Genomic DNA, 22,787 nt, shown 5'->3' with positions numbered 1-22,787 from the left:
TTGACATGAACAATAGTTTGCATAGTTTTGCTTTATAAGAAAGCAATGTAATTCTCTGCTATGTAAACCACATGTAATCCTATAATATGGAATGGATGTGAGCTGGATGTTGGAGAATGACATCATGAGAGTTTTCATGCAGTGTATGAACAATGGAGAGTAATAAATACATTGTAGAAAGTATTTTGCAAATCTGTTTTTTTAAAACACACTTTAAAATTAGAGAATTATATTTTTTCATTAAAATAAAAAAAAATTAATTCATAATTTCAGTTCACTGAATACGAATGGAAATATCATGAGGTTTGTATGCTCTTATAGACCGTCGATCACAGACATTAAGCTTTCTTCTAAGTAGATCCTGCAGCATATGTTAACTTGCATTGGTTTCTTGAACCTCGGTCTTTTCCATCAATCAGCAGAAGGGGCGTTCTTTGAAAGTAATCAATAATTTCTGCCACTGAAGAAAAATCCTGTGGATTAAAAACAAAGGCGGGGGGAGGGGTGTCATCAGGATTCTCACTACTTCTCAGGGTAAAGCAATAGTATTTATTTAGACTGTGACTATTTCATGCTCTCTTGTGACTAAGTTTTGGATGAATTGCTGTACTGGAATAGACCGTGAGGTCATCTACCATTGCATCAGCATTTGCTTCCAGTACTGATCTTCCCATCTTGGATATCTCCATGGAACATTCTTGTCCAAAATTTCACCCACCCAATGAAGTTGTGAGGTATTATAAGGCAATCAGTATTTCTTGAATTTGAGTCACTGGGCCTGATTCTGCTCTTCGCTACACTAGTTTGTATGTGGAATACCTTTAGTCAGGGCCGGCTCTGGCTTTTTTGCCACCCCAAGCAAAAAAAAAAAAAAAAATCAGGGCGGCCAGAATGGCAAAGCAAAAAAAAACCCTTCGGCGCAGCTGGAGCTGCAAAACAAGAAAAAAAAAAAACTGTGGCGTAGCCGGAACCAGAGTGCAGGGGGACTCCCTTCACTGCAGACGTGCCCTGGCTAGCGGGGGGAGAGAGAGAAGGGAGGCATACAAGGCTTCAGCGGGGCACTGGCCACGCCTCGTGCCAGGAGGGCTCCGCGCCGCTCCGGTTGGCGGAGAGGGAAGGACGCGGGCTGCCCTGCCAGGCTTGCTGCAGACCTGGCACTGGTTAGGGCAGATGGAGCGTGCAGCCCGCTCCCAGCAGGGTGCTCCCCTCCTCCACGCCGCCACCGCCGCCCCCTACAGGGCAGCCGGATCGGAAAACAAAACAAAACAAAAAAAGCAGCTGTGCTGCCCTAGGATTGGGCGGAATGCCGCCCGTAGACTCTGCCATCCCAAGCACGAGCTTGCTCCGCTGGTGCCTGGAGCCGGCCCTGCCTTTAGTGAACTAAGCAACATTCTTCTTGGTAAAGCTGCTGGAGACTGGTAAAGGGGGTGGAGGTGATGCAAAGAAAGAAACATACTGTACCTCTTTTCCTTTCAGGCCTGTTCCTAACAAGTAAACTTGATTTTGCTCCTGGTAACGAATCTGAATATTATATACTTTATCTTTGTATAATACCATCAGTACGTATGGATGTGTATTAGTTTTTCTTGAGCTGTCTCTCACCAAGAATGTCCCGTCCTAAGAGAATACACATGAAAATCAAATCTATTTTTGACCAATCACGTGAGTAGAATGCTGAGTTTGTTTCTAAATGCACATTCATTCTGGGTTCTAATTGTTCAGAAAGAGCACAATTGCAACCACAGCTTTGAAGAACTTGTTAGACTTTCTTAAAGGAAGAAGCAAAACACAAACAAAGCCTTGCAATCTTCTATTTAAAATGTTCCATTTCAAAGGCTAGTTCAGATGCAGTAATAGTAATTTTAGAGAGAGAAAATCCTCTAATTTTGGGACACTTAGCAAAATGTTATGGATGAAATTCTGGCCTTATTGAAGTCACTGGCAAAACTTCCATTGACTTCAGAGATGCCAGGATTTCAGCCCGAAAGGTGAAACCCATTGGTGTTTTGGGGATTTTTGTACACAGCTGGAAGGGATGCATGCAGTCTGCTACACTTAGAGGTTTAGACAATCTTGGAATGTTCTAGCCTGCTGCATAAGGGGAATTGGGGCCTACTCTATCAGAGTGAATGGGAGGGAAATGAGGAAATGAAATATGCCCCTCCCAGTGAGTGCTGGTTTAAAATATCTTTAGGAAAAGTGGATTAGCTAGAGGGATGCAAATTTCTTACACAGATGATCTTGCCTTCTGGAGACAAACGTTTCTATTGAGCTCCCTACCATGTGAAGCTCTCCCCTCATTACTCCATCTTACATATAAAAGTTATAGTATCACTCTGGTCCCCGTGGTCTGTGCTGTTTCCTGCAGCTCCCGTTGGCCGGGAAGTTGAACCACAGCCACTGGGAGCTGCGGGTGTCCGTACCTGCAGATGGTCAATGTAAACAGACTGTCTCGCGGCCAGTCAGTGGATTACCCTAAGAGGCTGCGTGCCGCCCCCAGGTTGCCCACCAATGATCTAGAGTATGGCTTAATAAGCCTTAAGGATCGGCTGAGCCTGGATCTGAGCTGATCGGTGCTTTTGTTGTATTCTTTGTAATAAACCGCACCCTCAAGAAGTTCAGACTTTGGTATGTGTGAACTGTGATTTTAGAATACTTTAAGAAAGGTGCCTATTTGTGCTTAGTCACTTCTATACTGATCCAAGCTTTTAATAGCCCTCTGATAATGCACTGCCAATCTGAACACTGTATGCTTAATCAGTCTATGTAAGTACTTTTTGTTTGTGTAAGTGTGTGTGTGTGTGTGTGCGCGCACGCGTATGCACCACCACTACCTCTCCCCCTCCACACACACATATAGGATGAGCCATAACATTTTGCAGGTACATGGATAGTGGCCTGGAGAAAATCTAGACTAGAATCTCTTTATGTAAAAGTTGTGTTCATTCACTTTTTCTGTATGAATGCAAAGACATATGTGAGGACACAAACCATTTAAACAATGTGCCAAGTATTTCTATATCCATTTAAGGGTAACTGCTAACACTGTACCTTATTTATATTCCTAAGAGCTGCTTCTGCTTCCTGCCGGCTGATGTCTCCAACATACCATTCTTCATCCAGTGAATCTTGAAACTTTTGTTTTATTTTTTGGGGGGGGAAAGAGGAGAAAGTTGGCAGTCAGTGAATTAATTTATGCGATGTTATAAACATGCATGCACAGAAGTAGAGAAGAATTTAAATGGGGGAGGGGAAAGGGAAGTAGTGTATTTCCAGATGCAGGGATGAGCATTTTTAGTTCTGACCTTGTTAAGTTGATTTAATCATTCCAATACTCTCTGAAGGTGTTTGCACATGCTGCCACCTTGCAAACCAGAGAAGTGAGGACTCTAGGGTTTTGATAAACATTCTATTTCCTGTGACATTTCTATGTTATGTCCAGATGAGTCACAGACATCTTAGGTCTCTCCTATTTTTACCATCAGCGGAGCCTTGAACTGTGGCTTGCTGTGGGTTCCCAAGCACTAAACACACGCACACACAAACCTGTCTTACATGACTATTCAGTGCATTAGCAAAAATCAGGTGCTAAGTGGAGGTGGTCTTCAAAGAAATATGGAGTAGAACTGTACTCAGAGACCAAATTTTCTTCTCTCACCCGTTTTAGGTTGGTTTATTTGAGAGGAGAATTGAGTCCAAAGCATCTGAGGGTATTTCAGGGCAGCTTTGCAAGACAGGAAGTGGTCTAGTAAGCTTCACCATACCTTCTGACTGTTTCACTGTACATGTTCTACTGTATTTTCACTCCTCTTTTGCTTGGTGAAGACCAAGTAAGGAACAAAGGTTGGACATCACAAGGGAAACCAACAGCAAATGCAAGAGTGTAAACCAAAGAATAACTGACCAGAAAACCAATTTAGGGAAAAAAATTGTCTCACGTTTAGTTGATTTGCTGTTACAGACATTAATCCTAATCACTTTGCACATCATAGACGATTCATTCCTCCCCATATTGGGGGCCACAGTCTAAAGGGGATGACATGTGACTGCACCACACGTCTCCTCTGGCGAGCAAGCGCCTCCACCCTGCTCTCCCTGCTCCACCACGGTTACGTGAACGGGAGAGAGGGAGGGTGCTCTGTCCTTCTCCCACTGTGCCTTCCCCCCAGCATGTTTGGCCATTCTCCCTGGCGACCAGGCCTGTGTGAGGAGCAGGATGGAGCTGCTTCTCATGTGGCTGAAGCCAGTCGCTATGAGTCGCTGCTGCATGCAGCACGGCAACTGCCTGAGAGACAGCCCATCTGGGAAGTGGTGGGCTGCTCCCCGCCCAGGCTCAGCACTGGGGGGACAGGCTGAGTAAGCCAGAAATGGGCTGTGGGGAGAGGGGCTTTCTTTCAGGCAGCCACACTACACAGAGCAATGAGACCCTGAGTGGACAGTGTGAGAAGTGGCTGGTCCCACCCCTTCTGCTCCTGGCCTGAACTGGCTCTGAGGGACAGGGGCCAAGCATGTTGCGGGGCAAGTACAGCCGGAGAAGGGAGCCCCTCTTCCTCTCCCCCCACAGGCCAAGCAAAATCTGGGGAGGGGGCACTTGACTCCATATACCACCCCCACCTCTGAGTCATATTATTATACCTCGTCTTCCTCCATGCTTGGTGGCTGCACAATCTGCCTGTTAGGAATTGGTAATGGAGGTCTGCAATCTGCTGGGCCTTTTGAAGGAGTTCTATTGATGTTACCTTTAAAATTCCAGAACAAATTTAAATTAAAAACAGAAAGATAAAACTTAGTCTATGCAGCAGATATTAGAGTGTAGTTTAGGACTTGGATTCTCACTTATACCAAGGCCTCTTTATACCACTCACGCAGCATAAGGGGCCGTAAAGTGGGTGAAAATTATGCTCCCACTTAGTGTAATTGAGAATCTGACCTAGATTTCTTTATGTAATGGGACAAATTCATCGTCAGTATACATGAGGATCACTCCCATGGATCTTAAAGGAACTTCAGTAGCTATGGATGCCTCAAAGGCAACTATATTTGAAATAGGAATTACAGATGATGAACTATATCTCAATAATTTAATTATGACTGTATCTTCAGTTACCCTAATTACAGCTAACCTGAACTTCTACAGTTACAAACCACAAGGTTGCCCTGCTAGAAGTTTATAAAATTGTATTGGAGAGATGAAAAAAATTGCTGCTTTTTTTTCTCTTTGTGGAAACCTTGAACAGTTTAAATGGTAACAGCTACCAGTGTTGAACATTGTTGAATGTTATGCCAAGAGATTATGATTTTCAATGTTGCATATTTTTAATTACAGTATTTTTTGCCAATTTAAATATGTAGCTGAGACAACCTTAATTTCACCTTGGAAATGTTTTTCATACCAGCCAAGATATTGATGTAGTATTATTCAGATCTGAAACATTCATTGCTTTTCCCTACCATCACACAAATCATTATTGGAATGATATAATCACATGGGACCTTCAGAATGATTGTAGTCAATGGATAGTAATCTGAGACTAGTGCTCTTAAATTGTAGTTCTAGCGAAGCAAACACTTATATCAAATTTTGTCGGTGCCTTAACTAAATTGACAGTAGTGCCAAAATTTAACAAGGAAAAAAAAACCACCTTAAACATAGACTAAATGAACTAAAGAGTTAACTAACCAATGCTTAAAGTGATCTGAAAAAGTTAGGGGTCTATCGTAATCTGGGAGTAGCAGTTCTGGTAAAACGATGCTTAAAGTGTTCCCTCCAGAGACCCTTGTGGTGCTGCTGCTGCAGGAGTAAAGAGACAGACCAGAGCATCTAATATGCAAATAAAATGCATTCTTTACTCCTGCTGGGGTGGGAATGCTCCTCCCCACACCCACCCACTTTAAGCACTGTACTTAATAGTTTTTTATTGCTATTAAATCCAGAAGTTGAACGTCCATGACAGATATCATCCGCTGCAACTTCATTATGTTTGGAGTGGAAATCCAGGCTCACAGAATACAAACCTAGCTGAAAGCGTGGTGGTAGTGATCCGCTTGAAGAAAGGCTGTTAGTACTGTTAAAGAAATCAATGAAATTGAAGTTTAACACACATAGGGTATGTTGCTATAATTATATTATTTAACGTGTTATACTGTGGCAACTCCCAGAGGCACAGATCCATACCTGGGCCCCTTTGTGCTACATGCAGTACAAAGATGGAAGCATACATAGTGCATGTCCCCAAAGGGTTCCATTCTCCTTTCTTTTTAGCACCCATGGCAGATAGACGTCCTGGTCTTCCCCGTATGAAAATTCACATGGTAATTAAGGTCACTATTAACTCTTCTTGAGGCCTGGCACTTGGAGATAAGGGGCAAGGGACAGCCCATGGCACTATTACTCTTATAGGGACCATTTCAGGATCAGTACAATTGGAACCTAATTTCCCTCTAGAACCTATATCTCTGTTGGGTTTCCAGCCCATGACCCCCTCCCAAGCCCTTTCCTCATAAGGGGAGTATATGAAGCAAAATTACAAGCTGTTACTCATTCTGGAATTTCCCCCAAACTTCCCCCCTTCTGTGTGTGTTCCTCCCCTCCCCTTGGCTGAAGAACAAGCATCACTCAAACATTCAAGTTCCAAGAGGTGCAAAAACTTGACAAGAGCTGTACCAGTGACTGAATTCACACTTCTAGCCTCATCTATGTTTAGTTTGTTTGTTCTGCTCTTGCTGAACTATTCAGCCCCTCTTTATAAGCTCTATAGGTGCCTTTTCCGCTTCCTGTTAGAAATTTCTATAATTGAAACCAGCTCTCTTGGCAGTCCCAAAATGACAGCAGCCAAAGGCAACAATGAGTTTATCAGATCTTATCTCTTTTTCCCCGAAAAGTTTCACCTCACTAAGACCCCACTGCCAAGGGCTCCTCTTTTCCTGTGTTCAAATGAACCTCTCTTTTGATGTACTGCAAAAAAGGCTCTGACTAAAATGTATATTAGTGTCTCAGGCTATTCTTTTAAGAAGAGGCATCTAATTTTTGGACGTCCAATGGTAGACATCTAAAGTCTGACTTTTTTTTTTTTAAGAGGGACTGAATACCCACAATTCCAGCTGAAGTCAATGGGAACTGCAAGTGCTACAGTAATGCCTAGAATCCCCCTTCTGGGATCCGGACCTCACTGAGATAGGCACTGTACAGATGTATAATAAGACAATCTCTGCCCCTAAAAGAGTTTACAATCTCTATAGACAAGGCAGACAAAGAATGGGAGAAATAGATAAATGTCTTTAGTGGGGCACTCAAAAACTGAAGGACCCAGAATTAGAGTCTAATTGTAGTTCATACCAAAGAGGCCCTAATATAGTCCTCTTTTAATGTAGAACTAAGAGTATCCTAGTGTATCTGATATGTATTGTCTGTATCTTTGAATTACATAGAGACTTAAGGTCTTGGGTAAGATGGCTTTACAGAATTGGGGGATTCCCCTAAAATGGTGGAAACAGCCCCAAGCAAGCAGAAGGGTTGGCCTGGTAGGTTAACGTTCTGGCCTGTAGATATTAAACTCCTTGGGTAGTAATCATGTGTTCTTTTGGGTCTTGTACAGCACTATATACAGCAGTGTTTCTCAAACTGGGGCCGCCGCTTGTGTAGGGAAAGCCCCTGGCGGGCCGGGCTGGTTTGTTTACCTGTCCCGTCCACAGGTCTGGCCAATCGTGGGTCCCGCTGGCTGCGGTTCACCGCTCCAGGCCAATGGGGGCTGCTGGAAGCAGCGCAGGCTGAGTGACGTACTGGCAGCCACTTCCAGCAGCTCCCATTGGCCTGGAGCAGCGAACCGTGGCCAGTGGGACCCGCGATTAGCTGGACCTGTGGATGGGGCAGATAAACAAACCGGCACGGCCTGCAAGGGGCTTTCCCTACACAAGTGGCAGCCCCAGTTTGAGAAACACTGTTTCATTCCTTAACAAGTAATAGATCAAAATAAGTGAGTCAATAACTAGTGGAACAAACCTTTCTGCATATGATCCAGGCATACTGTTGGATCCTGAAGGACTGTGTTTAGGTGGTGGCTTGACAGACCTTGAAGGAAATGTGTTGGAGCTGAAGGGAGGCAAAGACAGCTGTGGTGCTGGTCTCTGGGGGATTGCTGTGAAGAGGAAAAGTAGAGCTAGCTAAAAATATTAGCATGAGGTTACCATGGGTACTCGTAAAAGCAGCTTGTAAAGAGGGGTGAAGTGAACTAATACTATCACATTGCAGAGGGCCATCTAATCAGATACAAGCAATGGAGCAATCGGTCATTAAAATGACCTTCAGAACAATATACTGGGTCTTGGAATATGAACTTATTGATGGTAGACGGTTTATTCTTGTGTATTCATTTTAGAAGTGGAAAATTCAGTAGAAAATTTGCAGGTTTTTTAATCCTGTTTGCTTCTGAAACATTAGATAAGCTTCAGTCCAGCTTTAGAAACCCCATTACCTAAAATATTACACTAAAATTAAAGACAAAGCCTCCTAGTCAGCTTTCTCTGCCATGGCATTGCTGACCATTGGATCTTTATTGTGCATCCTCCTCCTCAGGGATTTGTGTTCTGGTGCCATCTTCATTGTATGGGTCAGCAGACAATTGGGCTTCCACGCCAAAGATCCATAGCATGAGAAACTTGCTCTCCTTTGGCACTACTCTCAGCCTGGGTTGAACTGTCACTAGGGGTGGAGGTTCAGAATGTGAATTCAGATCAGAATTGTGTAAATGGCCTCAATTTTTAATGGGATGAACCAAAACTCTGATATAGTCAACCTTAGTTTTTGGCATGTTGGAAAGCAAGAAGTGAATTTTGCAGCTTTGGTTCATATCCATTATTTTTTTATAAAGCATCTCAGGGACTGTGAGGTCAGGTAACTTATAAATGCTGTTATTATTATTTGAGCCAAATACTACTCTCTTTGTTTTCAAGTCATTAGGACTATCCTCACATGAAGTTGATAGCACTATACGTTGGAAGAATGCAAGCAGGGTTTGGCCAATTATCTTATAGTAGATCAAGAGGCCACTAGGTTTTCATTCCTGCTTTTTGGGTGCTCAATGGAAATAACTGTGCAGATATATACTAAGTTCATGGTTATAAAATTGTAATACATTTAGATGCGCGTAGCAAATACTGGTGTCTTGTAACTGGCGGACTGGAAGAAATTGTTGATATGCTCCAACTTCTTGTCTTTTGTGGCTTCATTACTTAAGTTTGTGCGAGATTTTTGAAGATTTCTACAATCTGTCAAGTTATGCAGTGTTACCTTTTTTGTTTTATAGCAGTAACTATAAATAGATCTGCTCAGTGTTTCATTTGAGCTTTTTAACAGAGAGAGAAAATGAGACAAAGAAAGAATGTAAAAGTTTTTAAGCACTTACACTCATCATCTTCCTGGGGGGAGAGGGGAAAAAAACAACAACAATGAACATTAAGAGGTTTATAATATCATAACTGCTAAAAATATTATCTCTTTACAAAAGCTACAATAGAAAAGTCAGTGATTTTTGAGTATGCACGTAATTCAAAATTGCCTGCCTATATTTACCAAATATATTGATATATTTGTCTTTGTGAAACACCAAATTAATTTTTTTAATTGTGGTACTGAGGCAAGGAAATCACAGGTCTAGATTTTCAAAAGTGAGTAGTGATTTAGGTGCATCCATTTTTGGGCACCTAACTTGAAACAGTTTAAAGAGGTCAGGGGGCAGAACTTCAGTGGAGGTAAATTATCATAGTTTCCGGAGCAGATGTTCAGCACTCTCTGAAAATCAGGTTCCTTTAAGATATATCAAGTCGGGGAGCCAAAACTGGGGTATACAAAATCACTAGTAACTTTAAAAATAAAAATCTGGACCTTGACTCTCTGCCTTTTCTTTATAATGCCTCTAATATCTAAAATAACATGTCCAGGGATTAAACTGTCCTGGAGCAAATTTGTGTGGAGGAAACTGACTGAAAGTGAAGCTCTGTGGTAGGAAGGAACTACAGGAGAACCTCAGTTATGAATAGCTTGAGAATGGAGGTTGTTCATAACTCTGAACATTTTTGTAACTCTGAACAAAACATTATGGTTGTTGTTTCAAAAGTTAACAGAACATTGACTTAATACAGCTTTGAAACTTTACTATGCAGAAGAAAAATGCTGCTTTAACCACCTTTATTTAAATAAAACAAGCATAGAAACAGTTTCCTTACCTTATCAAATCTTTTTTAAACTATCCCTTTATTTTTAGTAGTTTACATTTAACACAGTAATAAACTTTACAATATTTTCTTTTTCTGTCTCTGCTACCTGATTGAGTCTTCCGATTCCAAATGAGATGTATGTGGTTGACTGATCAGTTTGTAACTCTGGTGTTTGTAATTTTGAGGTTCTACTACATGAGTATTTAAAGGAACTAGTCCATGTTAAACAGGAGTACCAGCTTACCAGCAAGTTTTATAATTCTATTGTAACACATACTTTAAAATCTTCTAACTGTAAAATAGTGTTCTCTCTGAAATATACTTACATCATATCTTCTTTCTGGTGCCCAACCTTGCCTAAAATGAAGTAGGTGAAGAAACCAAATGTGAATTTTAGATGTAGAAAGTGTGCAAAAATGACACTCTATCCATATGTATAGTGAGCCATGTTTTCAGCTGAGACTTAAGCTGATGTCAGTTTTTGCAGACACAAATCATGGATAACATTCCTCTTCCCTTCTAGAACTTGGCTGAAGTGAGCCATACTTTGGGCCTTAAATGTGGCCTTTTGGATGAGGCAAGCACTGCTGTATTTGCGTTCGGCCGTTAAAAAGCCAGGGCTTTTTCACATTACAATAAAGTAGGCATCATTGCAACACTCTTAGGCAGTGGTGTCTCTGCTGACATTGACTAATTATGTTTTCCAGATTGTTGTGGAAAATAGTAAAAAATAGTTGTGTTAACATTTAAAAATAAATGTTTACTTTATGGGTGGTGGCTTCCTTCCAGGGACTGGATTGCCTCTTTCTGGTTTATCAGCTGGTGGTATGGGAGGCTTCTGTATCTTTGCTAGCTGTTCTCCAAGAGATCTAAAATACAAGAGAGAGATGGTTCAGCAAAGGTCAAATGCTCTTCACTGCAATATAATTTGGTAACACTGATAGTGTATGTCACCCAGAGGCTAATGTCTTACCTTAGTTGTGGTGCCATGGGCTGTAAAACAGTAAGGAAAAGTTACAAGAACATATAAGTATGTTTTAAAATAGATCCAGGTACAATAAAAAACAACCAAATGGCCTCTTACCTTGTCAGGAAACACTGGCCTCTTCCCTGAAAAGAATAAAAAACAACACTTTAAAAAAAAAAACTTAGATAATTCATTATAAGTTCTGTGAAATAGTGGAGGCTCGCCAGGCTTGGCTTTGATACCTTTTCTGGTGCAAAATGAATTTAGCATGAACAGATACTGACCTGCTGCTGGGCTGTCTCTTTCAAACGTTGGCCCAGGACGATCCAATGGGGGTTTTGTACGTCTGTCTATAGAAGGAGCTGGGGCTAAACATAAATACTATGTAAAATATTGTGCTAATACAAGTAACACACCTTTATTTTGTATTGTAGCTGTCACGATCTGATATCCCTTCTTAGAGTTGCAAGCAATATAATTAAGGCTCATAAATAGTTAAAGTTGGCTGAATTTTGTGTTTGCTTTTTTATAATGTTGATGGACAATATTAATGTTTTAAAGCATTTAAAAATATTTTATTCTAAATTTTCAGTTGCACAAAATTATGGGGGATGTCAGACAATGGAGGGGACAGACTAATTATTTAATGATAGTAAACACTGACATTCAAAAAGTTAAAGCTTTATAACCATTAAAACACAAATTGTCAAAATATACAAAATAAATATCCTTAAATCAAACTTTAAGTTCTTAGACAAAGTAAGAAATTCTGCTTATCTATAAATTTGATTATTATCAATGGAAATATTTTTTTCATTGCTTTTGGGGAGTCAGCAAGGGGTGTGTCCACCCCACACAAGGCCTGAAGGGGTTAAGGTGACCAGGTAGGCCAATTAACTGCACCTGGAGAAATTAGGCTGCACCTGGAGAAGGAGCCAGGCAGCAGGGGTTAATTAGAGACAAGACTCAGCTGGGCAGGAGTAGGAGGAGCCTGTATAAAGCCCAGAACATTGGGGGAGACTTTGCAGGGAAGTAGTTTGCAGTTATTCCCTGTGAGGAGGGAATTTGGGCTGGTCAGAAAGGTAAGAGAGGCCTGGGGGAAAGCAGCATGGTGTGGGATAGGGCATACCTTGGCTGCTGATGAGATGACCCCTGGGCAGGAACCTGGAGTAGAAGATGGGATTGGGTTTCCCTCCCAGCCACTGGGGAAGTGACACAGACCAGGCAGTGAAGAGCCATTTGCCTGGGACAATTTGTGCTGGAAGACTTTGATTCCCCAGAAGAATAAGCAGGAGCTCCTGGAGCCAGAGAAGGGCTGCAGGCTAAGAGACACAGAGTGCAACTGCAGAAGGGGCATTGGCCTGGCAGAACAAATTCCCAGCACTACCAGGAGGCAGTGCCATCCACCAGTGAGTAGAGCACCCCATCATAGGGAGATAGAGACACTAACACAGCTCTAGCTGGAGACCATGAAAATATGCATTATGCCATGTCTTAAAAAAACCCAGACAAATATTTTCACTTACGTTTTAAAGGCTTGGCACTTTTATCTCTATTCACATCATTATTGCTTGATGGAGGAGGGTAAGGTGACATCTAAAACAAATGTTTTTTTCAAATGATTAAACTCTTCTCTAAATGTACAGAGTTCAAGGATTTTCATCTTATCCTCTGTGGCCACTGAATACATCACCAAAATCACCTTGCCCCAGCTGTCAACCTATGCATCTGTTAGAGCCCAAAGGGCCATTAGGGTGTCTTCCCCCACACACATACACCCATTGCAGAATACTATCAGGTAAAAGGCCTTTTCTGGTAACTGCAGCATTGCCTCTGTCATCTCTCTGCCCCTTTGCAGGAAACCCTTAGTGCAGAGTTCCATCCAGGGCAGGTTGGGAGCATGTCAGGGGCAGGAGGGAGGAGTAGCTAGAATAGTCTTGTTTAACTCCTGATGCAGACTTTTGTGCATATAAATTCAAGGTCAAAAGGGATGCGCAGACCAAGGAGAGCACGGGAGTCTAGTCTTGCATTAAGGAGAGAGCTTCAGTGTCAGGGGCTGTCAAGTTCCTAGCGGCAGGACTGAGACCAAAGAGAGGAATGTGTTACTGAGTATCTCATGAAAACGATGAAGGTGATTGCACTTAAGCCTGTGTTTCCTCAGACACACCTATTCTTGCTGGAGTTTCATTATATGGTCTTCCAAGTAATGGAGGCGAGAGGTACAGCAGACTTCATACCACTCAGTAGGGAGTTTGGTGCTTACTGATTAGCTTTACTTGTATCCATGTATAGCTTTCATGCACATTTGTGCTGGAATATAGAGAGTTTGTATAGCCAGCTCAGTGCTTGCAAGATCAAAGCCTTAATCTGCCAAATTAGGGAAAGGATAATTCTGTTAACCCAGTGGATGTTGATGAATTCTGAATGTATCTAAGAAAACTGTCCAGCCTTCAGCAGGGGAGGGCAATGGCACTTCTTTATCCTTAACTTTGCTTGTTGCCTTTGAGTCAGTTCAGTGCTCTTACCTTTCCATCTCATTCAGCACCAGATCCTGTAAACCCTTCCCCCTCCATGGAGTGCTGCCAAATTCAATGGGATGGCCAATGGAAGTGAGGGTTTTCAAGATCAAGCCCTCTTGGGGAAAGCTAGAGTACTGCTTAAACAAGGTGTTCAAAGGCTACAATTTTCTTGAGAATTGGCAAATGGTCACTAATTGCCAGTGTATATGGCAACATTGCAGTATGAAACAATTTTCACATATTTGTTTCACAAAGAAGTAATCATTTTAGCAAAAAATAATTATTCTTATAGCCAAAACAATTTTCCTCCTCTTTCTACACACACAATCATTATGTTGGATATGGAATTATACTTGGGCCATCTAGGAGATAATGCAAAGGAAACAAATGAAGTATTGTTTAAGAAAAGAAACATACAGGAGTGCCTCTACCCGCAAATGATGCTGGTACAGGGGATGGGCCAGGTCGCTGTGGTGGAATAGGAGGCTGGGGAGATGGTCTAGCATTTGCAGGTCTATCTAAAAAAATAAAAATAAAAATCACAAACTGAACAGTTAAACACACAAAAAAAGCTATTTTATTTCTCCCTCATTAGATCTTCATTCTTAAGTTTAGTTTATGGTTATGTAATTTTACATTACATGAAGAATCCAATTTTGCTGTGTTACATCTGTGTAAATCCATAGTGACTCTGGCAAATTGTTTTACTTTCCGTGTCCTTTTTACGCCTGATGACTTGAATGCCACTCTGGTATTGCGTGCACACATACCAGGCTCAGTGCTCTGTTGGCCTGCACTTTACGTATTCACTCACACCACTGCACAGTAAGTATAAAATACACCAGTCTAGATGGTAGTGTTTTGCACTGAAGTAAATGACCTCACAGGTGTAGGCCAATGGAGAATCAGAACTAGAAAATGACAAGTGTATGCACAATATGCTCTGGGACCAAGTCAACTCCACACAGAAGTGGTATAAACTTATAATACTTACAAATATTTTCACTGTATCTTGCACTAGTTACATAGTGTAACATCATACTAAATGAGGAAAAATGTGTGGTTATCTTGATGCAGATCCCAAACTAAAGTCCCAGCCTTGATCCTACTGAAAACCAGGGCAAAATTCAGTAACCTGTTTTTTTTGGGTTTTTTTGTGGGTTTTTTAAAAAAGAAATAAACCTTCTGGCATCTTTCTTTCTATGACTCATTTTTAGCATGTGCTTAACTTAACATGTATATTCATTAAGACTGCTCATGGGCTTAATTGCTTTGCCTAGAACTAATAAGGCCTCTATCCAGCAAAGTGAACTCCTAAGCTTTCCTTTCAATATACCTAAACCTCAGTGTGGTAAGACCAGAAGTTTAATGCTTTTTCTCTTAGTTGCCTGTTTTAGAAGACATCCCAGAGTTTCCACAAATTTATATTTTTTTCAATTAAGACATTTAGAAAATGCACAAACAGTTCTAGTGAAAGGCTCTATTACCAATTTCCTAAAATATCTCATCCCTTCCAAAATTACATTTTGCACTAGTTACCTATGTACTCAGTGTTGCTTGGAATTGACTTGGCAGGAAATATGACATTATGGGGTGCTACGTCATTGTTGGATGGAGGAGGTTCATAATCATCACTGTCATGTCCTGGTTCATCAGTTGGTGATTCATAATCAGCGTCTTGTTCCTGTTCCTCATCTGGGCTTTCATAATCATCATCTTCTTCCTGCCATATGCAAGTGAAAAACAGACAATAATTAGATACTACATAACTTAATGCAATGAGATTGTTTTTTATATGGTAGTGTCTTTCATCGTTCAGAATACCAAATTTTATCACCGGCGCTCAGGGATTGTTTCATCCCTTCATCAAAGAAGTGATGGAGTGTGTCAACATTTGCATAGAGCATAGCACTGCACAGCAGTTTAGGATAGGAAATGAATATCCTTTTACAATAGGAACTCCAGAGGAAGCTTAACAAGAGAGAAAGTTACTTAGCTGATTTTTTTTTTTTGGTCTCTCTAGGGTCTCATACCAGACCCATCTCCCAAGCCACTACGATTAAAGAAAGTCAGAGGATGTACAGGACTTCAGTTTTATATCTCATCCAACCGATGTCAAAAGGTGCCTCCTAGCACCAAGCTGGGGCAATCATTCAGTGGTGCACTCTTCCTTAATGCTCCTTCCTGAGACAGCAGGTCTTTGTTAGGGGCTTTGTAGCCCCTAATGCAGGCAGCTATATGGTTCTGACCCAGCCCAAATAGGTATAGCTTGTGAGATCTGATAGGACAGTGATGGGCAACCTGCGGCCCGCGGGCCACACGCAGCCCATCAGGTTAATCTGACTGTGGACCACGAGACATTTTGCTGACGTCGACCATACACAGGCACTGCCCACCATAGCTCTCAGTAGCTGGGGTTCTCTGTTCCCAGCCAATGGGAGCTGTGGGGAGCGGTACCTGCAGGCAAAGGGGCCGTAGGGATGTGCTGTCCCTGATCTGGATCTTGTCACTGATCTGTAAATGGTGTAATATTCAGTGTAATTTCTCACTAACCTAGAGGGTGGAAGTTTAAAAAATGCTGAGGACTGGGTTAACTCTGCTCCCACTGAAGTCCATGATAAAACTGCCATTGACTTCAAGGGTGTAGAATTAGGCAAGCACTGGGTGCTTTTGAAACTCCCAGCACATTTTCTTCTTTCCCTTTCTGTTGGGAGTGGATAGCACAGGAATTGATGGCGCTTAAGGGAACAGAGAATCTGCTTTGAGTGTTAAGTGATCTAAAACGTGATTCTTACAAATGACGACCAGCCTTCTTCCTCTTCTTGACAGCATCCTGTGTAAGAAACATAACCGTGGACCTGTTAGCACATGTTGGCTTCCGAGTACCAAAGCCTCATCAGGTAAAAAGGCACTAAGCTTCACAAATAGCAACCATTAGAGAATCAAAATAACAGACCAGTTTGCCCAAGGAGAGGGATGTGGCCAGCTCCCATGGCAGCCAACAGGAATTATGTGCACATATTTACAGTTACCTTCTGGTTGAAAGGTATTAGTTGAGCATCGCTTGTGTGTCATGATTTCTGCTGTGACCGAGGCTATGTCTACACTGCCAAGTTTTTTCGCCAAAAGTTATATCACTTTTATTAAAGTGTTTTAGTTAAACCACTATTGCATGTCCTTGCTATGCTCCTTGTGTCATTGGAGTGCATCCACACTAGCAGCTCTTGCAATGACACAGAGCAATGCACTGTGGTAGCTATCCCACTGTGCATCTGGTCTCAGGGTGCTTTGGGAAGGGTTTGTAATGCCTCATGTGGCAGGTACAGCGTCAAATGATGCAGGTTTCTCAATCCCATTGTTCCATGGGCATCCTACTAGATTGCTTGCTGCTTTTCAACTGAAGTGTGCGGGAGAGTATGTGTGACAGAGTGAGTATGGAGGGGACGAGGAAGGAGACAGACAATGTATGTTGCGGGAGAGTGAGTGCGTTAGTCTCTAAAGTGCCGTGCGTACTCCTGTTCTTTGTGTCGGCATGCTGTCTCCTAAGTCCAGACAGCTGTCGAAAGCAACCTGTTCTGAGGCGGGGGAGGGGAAAACCCCAACATCAATCCTCACCTCCCTCCCTGTCTCTGCACAGCACAGTGTGTGTGTGTGTGTGTGTGTGTGTCTTACATACACAGTGCCTGCTTGCCATTATATTCTTAGTGGGGGAGACAGCAGGAGCATTCCATGTTAATGATTTGCTTTGTGTCCCACAGCAGAGCATCACACCACACCAGCTGTCAGAATGGAGCTTTGAAAGCGGAAGGGTGAATGCCTTCATGGCTGCTGAGTTCAAAACAATGAGCAGAGAGGTCACTGCAGGCACTGTGGAACACCTCCAGAGGCCAATTACAGCAATAAAAGCAAGCAAGGTGTTTACACTGGCACTTTGGGGATGAAATCTTTGCACATGCTCGTGGAGGGGGTTTTATTATAGCGGTTTAACTGAGGAGTTTCCTCCCAAAATATGTACACCTCTGCTGTTTCATGACCAAAAGCTGCCTTTTGGCAAAAAAAAACCTTGGCAGTGTAGACCAGGCCTGAGATGTGTCCTACAAGACTTAAATGCTAGTTGAAGAATAAAGCATTTGGAACTGACTCAGCTGTTAACCTCTCATCTCATGCTTTATCTTGTTGCTAATATGGAAAGTTGGGTGCAGAGCGGGACAATCTTTTTTTTCAAATACCAGTTTTTTTTTTTAACTGAAAAGAATTTTTGGGGGTCTCTGTACGTATTTGTGTATTCAGGTCCAATCTGCAAATAGTTTTGGCTGAAGGGGAAAAAAAACTTCAAGAAAATTGTCCAAAATGAATTTTGACTTTTTTTATTCAACAGAATTTTTGAAGAAAGATTTAAGTTTCAGTTCAAATCTAAAGGGTTTTTTTCCAGAATTTTTTCAGTTTGGTCCCTGAACCAAACAATCCATTATTGGCTCGGCTCTAATTATGTGTCCTTTTTAACCCATTTTCAATAGGACCAATGGGGGAGTAGTAACTTGTGGAAGTACAGGTGCTCTTGGCCCAGCTAGTAAAATGTTTAAAATGGAAGCTCAGTGCAGGGAAGCCATGTAGAAGCTGCTTAGCCCCTAATGAAGTCCAGCTGCAAAGAGAGTAGGACATTGTGCCTTAGAGGTTCAATAATCACATGAATGCTCCCTGATTGCATCTCTCTCTCTCCACTTTTCTTCCCTCCATTGTTCCTCCATCCCTGCTATTAAAACATCTTTTTGTTAACTCTCCAGCTTGATGTTTCTCCTTTCATTCCCTCTCACCCCTTGTGCTCTCTTGACTTCCTGTCTTTCTCCTCTTGCTCTGGGCTCACCTCTCCTCACCTTCTGCTATTCTACTTCCCTCCTTCTCTGCCTTTCACGCCTTCCTCTTCTTCTCTCCTCACTGTCTGCTTTATCTCCCCCCTTTGTTGTCATTCTCTCCTCCCTTCCCGAACGAGCACTGCAGGTATGGTGGGGGGCAGCATGAAGAGCACTCCCAGCATCCTCGGTAGGCAAGGGGAAATTTGGAGCATCCCCCTGCCAAGAAAACATATCCAAGGACTTTTCTGGCCCAACCGTACCTGTTTACAGAACCTTGTTTCACTCAGTCTAAGAACCTTATTGAATTAAGGTATCAACTAGTGTAATGTTCCTTATTTGGTAACAGATACAACCCAAGCAGTTCTAACATGAGATTGCATCACTTTGCACACACTCCACCCACATCCTGCTGGCATGTGCTACTCCCAGGTCTATTAAAGGCACCATCTACAATAGCCCCCAGCATTTGGGTGTGTTTGGATCTGAGGTTTTCCTTCATGCTCATCTCTAATTTCAACAATAAGTTGGCTCATTATGTTGCAATTAATCCTGGAAGTTCTTGGACAGATGTATTCAATGTAGAGCTAAATTCAAGGTAGATGAGATCTTTGAGCATAAATATTTATAAGAGAATTTATTTTGAATGAAGACAGTTGGATGGCAATGACAGTAAATAGACTGTGCAAGCAGCTAATTAATATTTTAATCTTTTTAAATACTATATATTTAGATAGCAAGTACATATTTACCTGTATTGTCAGCAAACTTCTGCGTCTGGGTCCTGTGATGACATAAAAATTATTTTTTCAATTTTAATGATTATGAACTAAATATGTCTAAGTTTAGTAAAACTATAGCATAATTAGTTGAAGATAGTCTTCCATTATACAAGTGAACTTAATTTTGACCGTCTTCCCTACTAACTCTGCCAATAAGCTAAAAAATAAACTTCCTGAAGTTTCATAAAGCTGATCCTAATCCAGGCTAGGTTATTTTGAAAAAAGTTTGAGGCAAATTAGTGTGTGTGTGTGTGTGAGAGAGAGAGAGAAATGTTTGAGAAGTTTGGCATCTCATCTCACTTTCTGAGCCTTCATCTATGTGGCCCCATTCTTGCAAAGACCTGCACATAGTTTTAACTGAGTAATTCCATTAACGTCAGTGGGAACTATTCACTGTCATATGGTTAAGTACGTAAGTGCTTGCAGGAGTGGGGGCTATTCTGGTTATACTTAATTTTGATCAAGTTTGGCCTAAAAACTCCAGATTTGCGCATGTGGTCAATTGCACAAGTAATTAATTACACATGTGCAAAGTGGTTGTAACACCATGCTACCTAGATCATAATGGTGATGCTCTATAGTCATTTTGAACCGGTGGCAATGACTACAAAAGGTGTAGGGCAATGGAAAGCCAGCAGGGGCAGCTCTATGTATTTTGCTGCCCCAAGCACGGCAGTCAGGCAGCTTTCGGCGGCATGCCTGCAGGAGGTCCACCGAATTGCTGCTGAAACTGCGGGGCCGGCGGACATCCTGCAGGCCAGGGGCGGCTCCAGGCACCAGCACGCCAAGTGCGTGCTTGGGGCGGCAAGCTGCGGGGGGCGCTCTGCCGGTCGCCGCGAGGGCGGCAGGCAGGTTGCCTTCGGCAGCATGCCTGCGGAGGATGCACTGGTCCTGCAGCTTTGGCGGACCTCCTGCAGGCGTGCCGCCGAATCTGTGGGACCTCCCACAGGCAAGCCGCCGAAGGCAGCCTGCCTGCCGTGCTTGGGGCGGCAAAATACCTAGAGCCGCCCCTGTTGCAGGCATGCTGCCGAAGGTAGTCTGACTGCCGCCCTCATGGTGACCGGCACACCGCTTGCCGCCCCAGGCATGCTCTTGGTGTGCTGGTGCCTGGAGCCGCCCCTGGAAGCCAGGAACTCCAAATGTGTGTTAATCTGTGGGGTTTGGCAAGGACCAGTGCATTTTGCTAATTTCAACCAAGGTTTATAGGATAAATAATTTAGTTATTAATAGTGGTTTATGTTTATATTGTGGTGCCTACTGCATTTATAAAATCTGTACTGTCTAAGAGGGCTCAGTGTCAGGAGCTACTCTCATCAGCTGGGGAGCAGGAGGGAGACACCAACATGTAGGACTGAAGGGATTACTTTGGGGATTAAAGGCTCCGTTGTGAAGTCTGTCGCTACTATTTTACCTATTGTAGCATAGCGGTTGTGTTTTCATAATACTCCTTTCTTTATGGTGACTGCAGTTCAAAAGGTTCCCCAAATGACCTAATAAGAACCTTTTCCTGAACTTTCCATCCTAAGAATCCCATAATGGATGTTTAGAGCCTGGTGACTTGAAAAATAAAATTCAGAGAGGAATTCAACCAAATTTATCATAGTAGCTGAGATTTTTCAGAGCTCTGTAGGACATTTTGACAAATTATCTATTAAAAAAGTATCTATTAAATCACCTGAGCATCTTAGAAAAATCTCAAGCAAATGAATGAGAGATCCCATATTTTATTAAAATAGAACACAGAACCTCACTATATTAATAACTTTGCTAATTTGTGAACCTGCTGATGCTCATTCAAAAATATTCAAAATAAATCTAAAGCAGTCTCATGCCTTTTCTCACCAAAAACTTAATATCAACATCCTCTAGAGACATCTCCTATTAAGGTTTTCTTAATTTTATCCATCTGAAATATAGTATACTGATATACATGTTCTTGTATATTACAATGTATTGTGATTTTTATTTTGTTTTATTCATTACAATTTGTCTTTAAAGCACACCTCTGATAGTATACTAACATTAATATTAGCACTATAAACAGTAATAAATAAATGTAATTAGCTTAACTTGCCAAAACATAGCCCAGTGTTATAAATACTTATGCACATGAGAAAATTTGCTCACATGAGTACTATGACTGAACTCAATTGGATTACTCAATCTGAAAGTCACTATAGGTTTGGGCTCTTAATGAGATACTGCACTAACATGAATAACAGTAGAAATAAATAAATTGAAATTTCTTTTTATCATGTTTTCTGAGACTGATTTTGCTATTAAATAACACTGGAGAGCTTCTATTAGCTCAAATGGAAATCATTCTGAAAAGTTTTGTCTTAATAGTTTGCAAAAGAAAGAGGACTGAAAGGTTTACTTACCGTTTTGGGAAGAAACTTCTTCCTTCGTTCCTATTGATTTCTTGACTTAATTTACTTAGAATTCTGTTTTAAAATAAACAAACAAAAAACCTCTTATACAAAAATGACTTCCTTAATACCTTTCTTCTCTTCTTTTAGTTCAATGCTTCTTTAATTGGTTTTTTCACTTATCTGACTTTTCTTTTAAAAAATTTTTTTCCTTCCCCTTCCTTTTGGATAAATAAAATATGTGAATGCAGGGTAGCATATTCTGCTGCATCACTCGGGTGGTTGATATCTATTCTTATCTCTATACCCAATGCACTATTGTATTTTTGTCAAAAACAAAATGGCCAAAAAAATGGAAACATTGTGATTAATCACTTGGGTGAGCCATGAAGAGGTGAACAGCAAATGCTTCTGCAGAGAAACTTGTGGAGGGGCCCCTGTGGCAGAGTGATGGAGTCCTAGAGGGGCTTTCAATGGACTAGAGGAAGTAGGGGATGAATGTGAAGGAACTGCTGAGGCTGGTGACATCACAAGAGGTGGGGGAGCCTCTGGCAGGGGTGGTTGGTCCAGGCGAGAGATGGAGAGTGAGTCTCAAAAGAGGGAGATCTGGGAATGGTGATGGGGCATCATAGGGAACTTTGAGCCAGAGGGTCAGAAAGAAGGTCTGGCTGGATTTGCCTGGGGGTAGGGGCTACCTGAGGAAGGGTTAGCAGAGCTCAAGGAGGGAACCCGAAAAGTCTGAAGAGTGCTCAGATTGCAGTTCGACCCAGAAGCTTCCCACATAATCGATTGAGGTGGGCTTTGGGAGTGCTCATTTTCTCTAAGGAACCTCTACCCCTCCAAAGACATTCCAGTGACTCAGAAGCAGGGTTTTGGGGGGAGGTGGGGAGAGATGACACTGGGCATGCACAGGTTACAGCACAATATGTATGTATATTTAGAAATAATTAAGATGCTCCAAGACAGACTTACAAACAGGGGCAGCTCTAGATATTTTGCCGCCCCAAGCACGGAGGGTCCACTGGTCCCGTGGCTTCGGTGGACCTCCCGCAGGCGTGCCTGCGGGGGGTCCTCCGAAGCCGCGGGAC

The 22,787-nt window shown here is 42.1% G+C and overlaps 1 protein-coding gene across 2 annotated transcripts in view; it reads right to left on the bottom strand.

The window, feature by feature from the left end:
• Positions 1 to 101: 101 nt before the first annotated feature.
• The window catches only part of LCP2 (lymphocyte cytosolic protein 2), a 58,409-nt gene continuing 35,723 nt past the window's right edge, over positions 102 to 22,787 (bottom strand). For both annotated transcript variants that reach the window (XM_045025994.1, XM_045025996.1), the window contains 18 exons: positions 21,712 to 21,774; positions 19,301 to 19,332; positions 16,494 to 16,531; positions 15,238 to 15,421; positions 14,116 to 14,216; positions 12,706 to 12,775; positions 11,464 to 11,547; positions 11,297 to 11,322; positions 11,186 to 11,205; positions 10,977 to 11,081; positions 10,539 to 10,569; positions 9,402 to 9,414; positions 8,000 to 8,135; positions 6,016 to 6,065; positions 4,636 to 4,739; positions 3,052 to 3,135; positions 1,462 to 1,617; positions 102 to 473 (listed from right to left, as the gene is read on the bottom strand). In XM_045025994.1, the coding sequence (XP_044881929.1) occupies positions 351 to 473; positions 1,462 to 1,617; positions 3,052 to 3,135; positions 4,636 to 4,739; positions 6,016 to 6,065; positions 8,000 to 8,135; positions 9,402 to 9,414; positions 10,539 to 10,569; positions 10,977 to 11,081; positions 11,186 to 11,205; positions 11,297 to 11,322; positions 11,464 to 11,547; positions 12,706 to 12,775; positions 14,116 to 14,216; positions 15,238 to 15,421; positions 16,494 to 16,531; positions 19,301 to 19,332; positions 21,712 to 21,774 (1,420 nt within the window). In that variant the 3' untranslated portion in view covers positions 102 to 350. The remainder of the gene's footprint in view (positions 474 to 1,461; positions 1,618 to 3,051; positions 3,136 to 4,635; positions 4,740 to 6,015; positions 6,066 to 7,999; positions 8,136 to 9,401; positions 9,415 to 10,538; positions 10,570 to 10,976; positions 11,082 to 11,185; positions 11,206 to 11,296; positions 11,323 to 11,463; positions 11,548 to 12,705; positions 12,776 to 14,115; positions 14,217 to 15,237; positions 15,422 to 16,493; positions 16,532 to 19,300; positions 19,333 to 21,711; positions 21,775 to 22,787) is intronic.

The sequence above is a fragment of the Mauremys mutica genome, chromosome 8, assembly GCF_020497125.1.
Source record: "Mauremys mutica isolate MM-2020 ecotype Southern chromosome 8, ASM2049712v1, whole genome shotgun sequence".
Lineage (NCBI taxonomy): Eukaryota > Metazoa > Chordata > Testudines > Geoemydidae > Mauremys > Mauremys mutica.
Note: the sequence above shows the minus strand (reverse complement) of the source record. Positions and strands in the feature narration are given on the sequence as shown.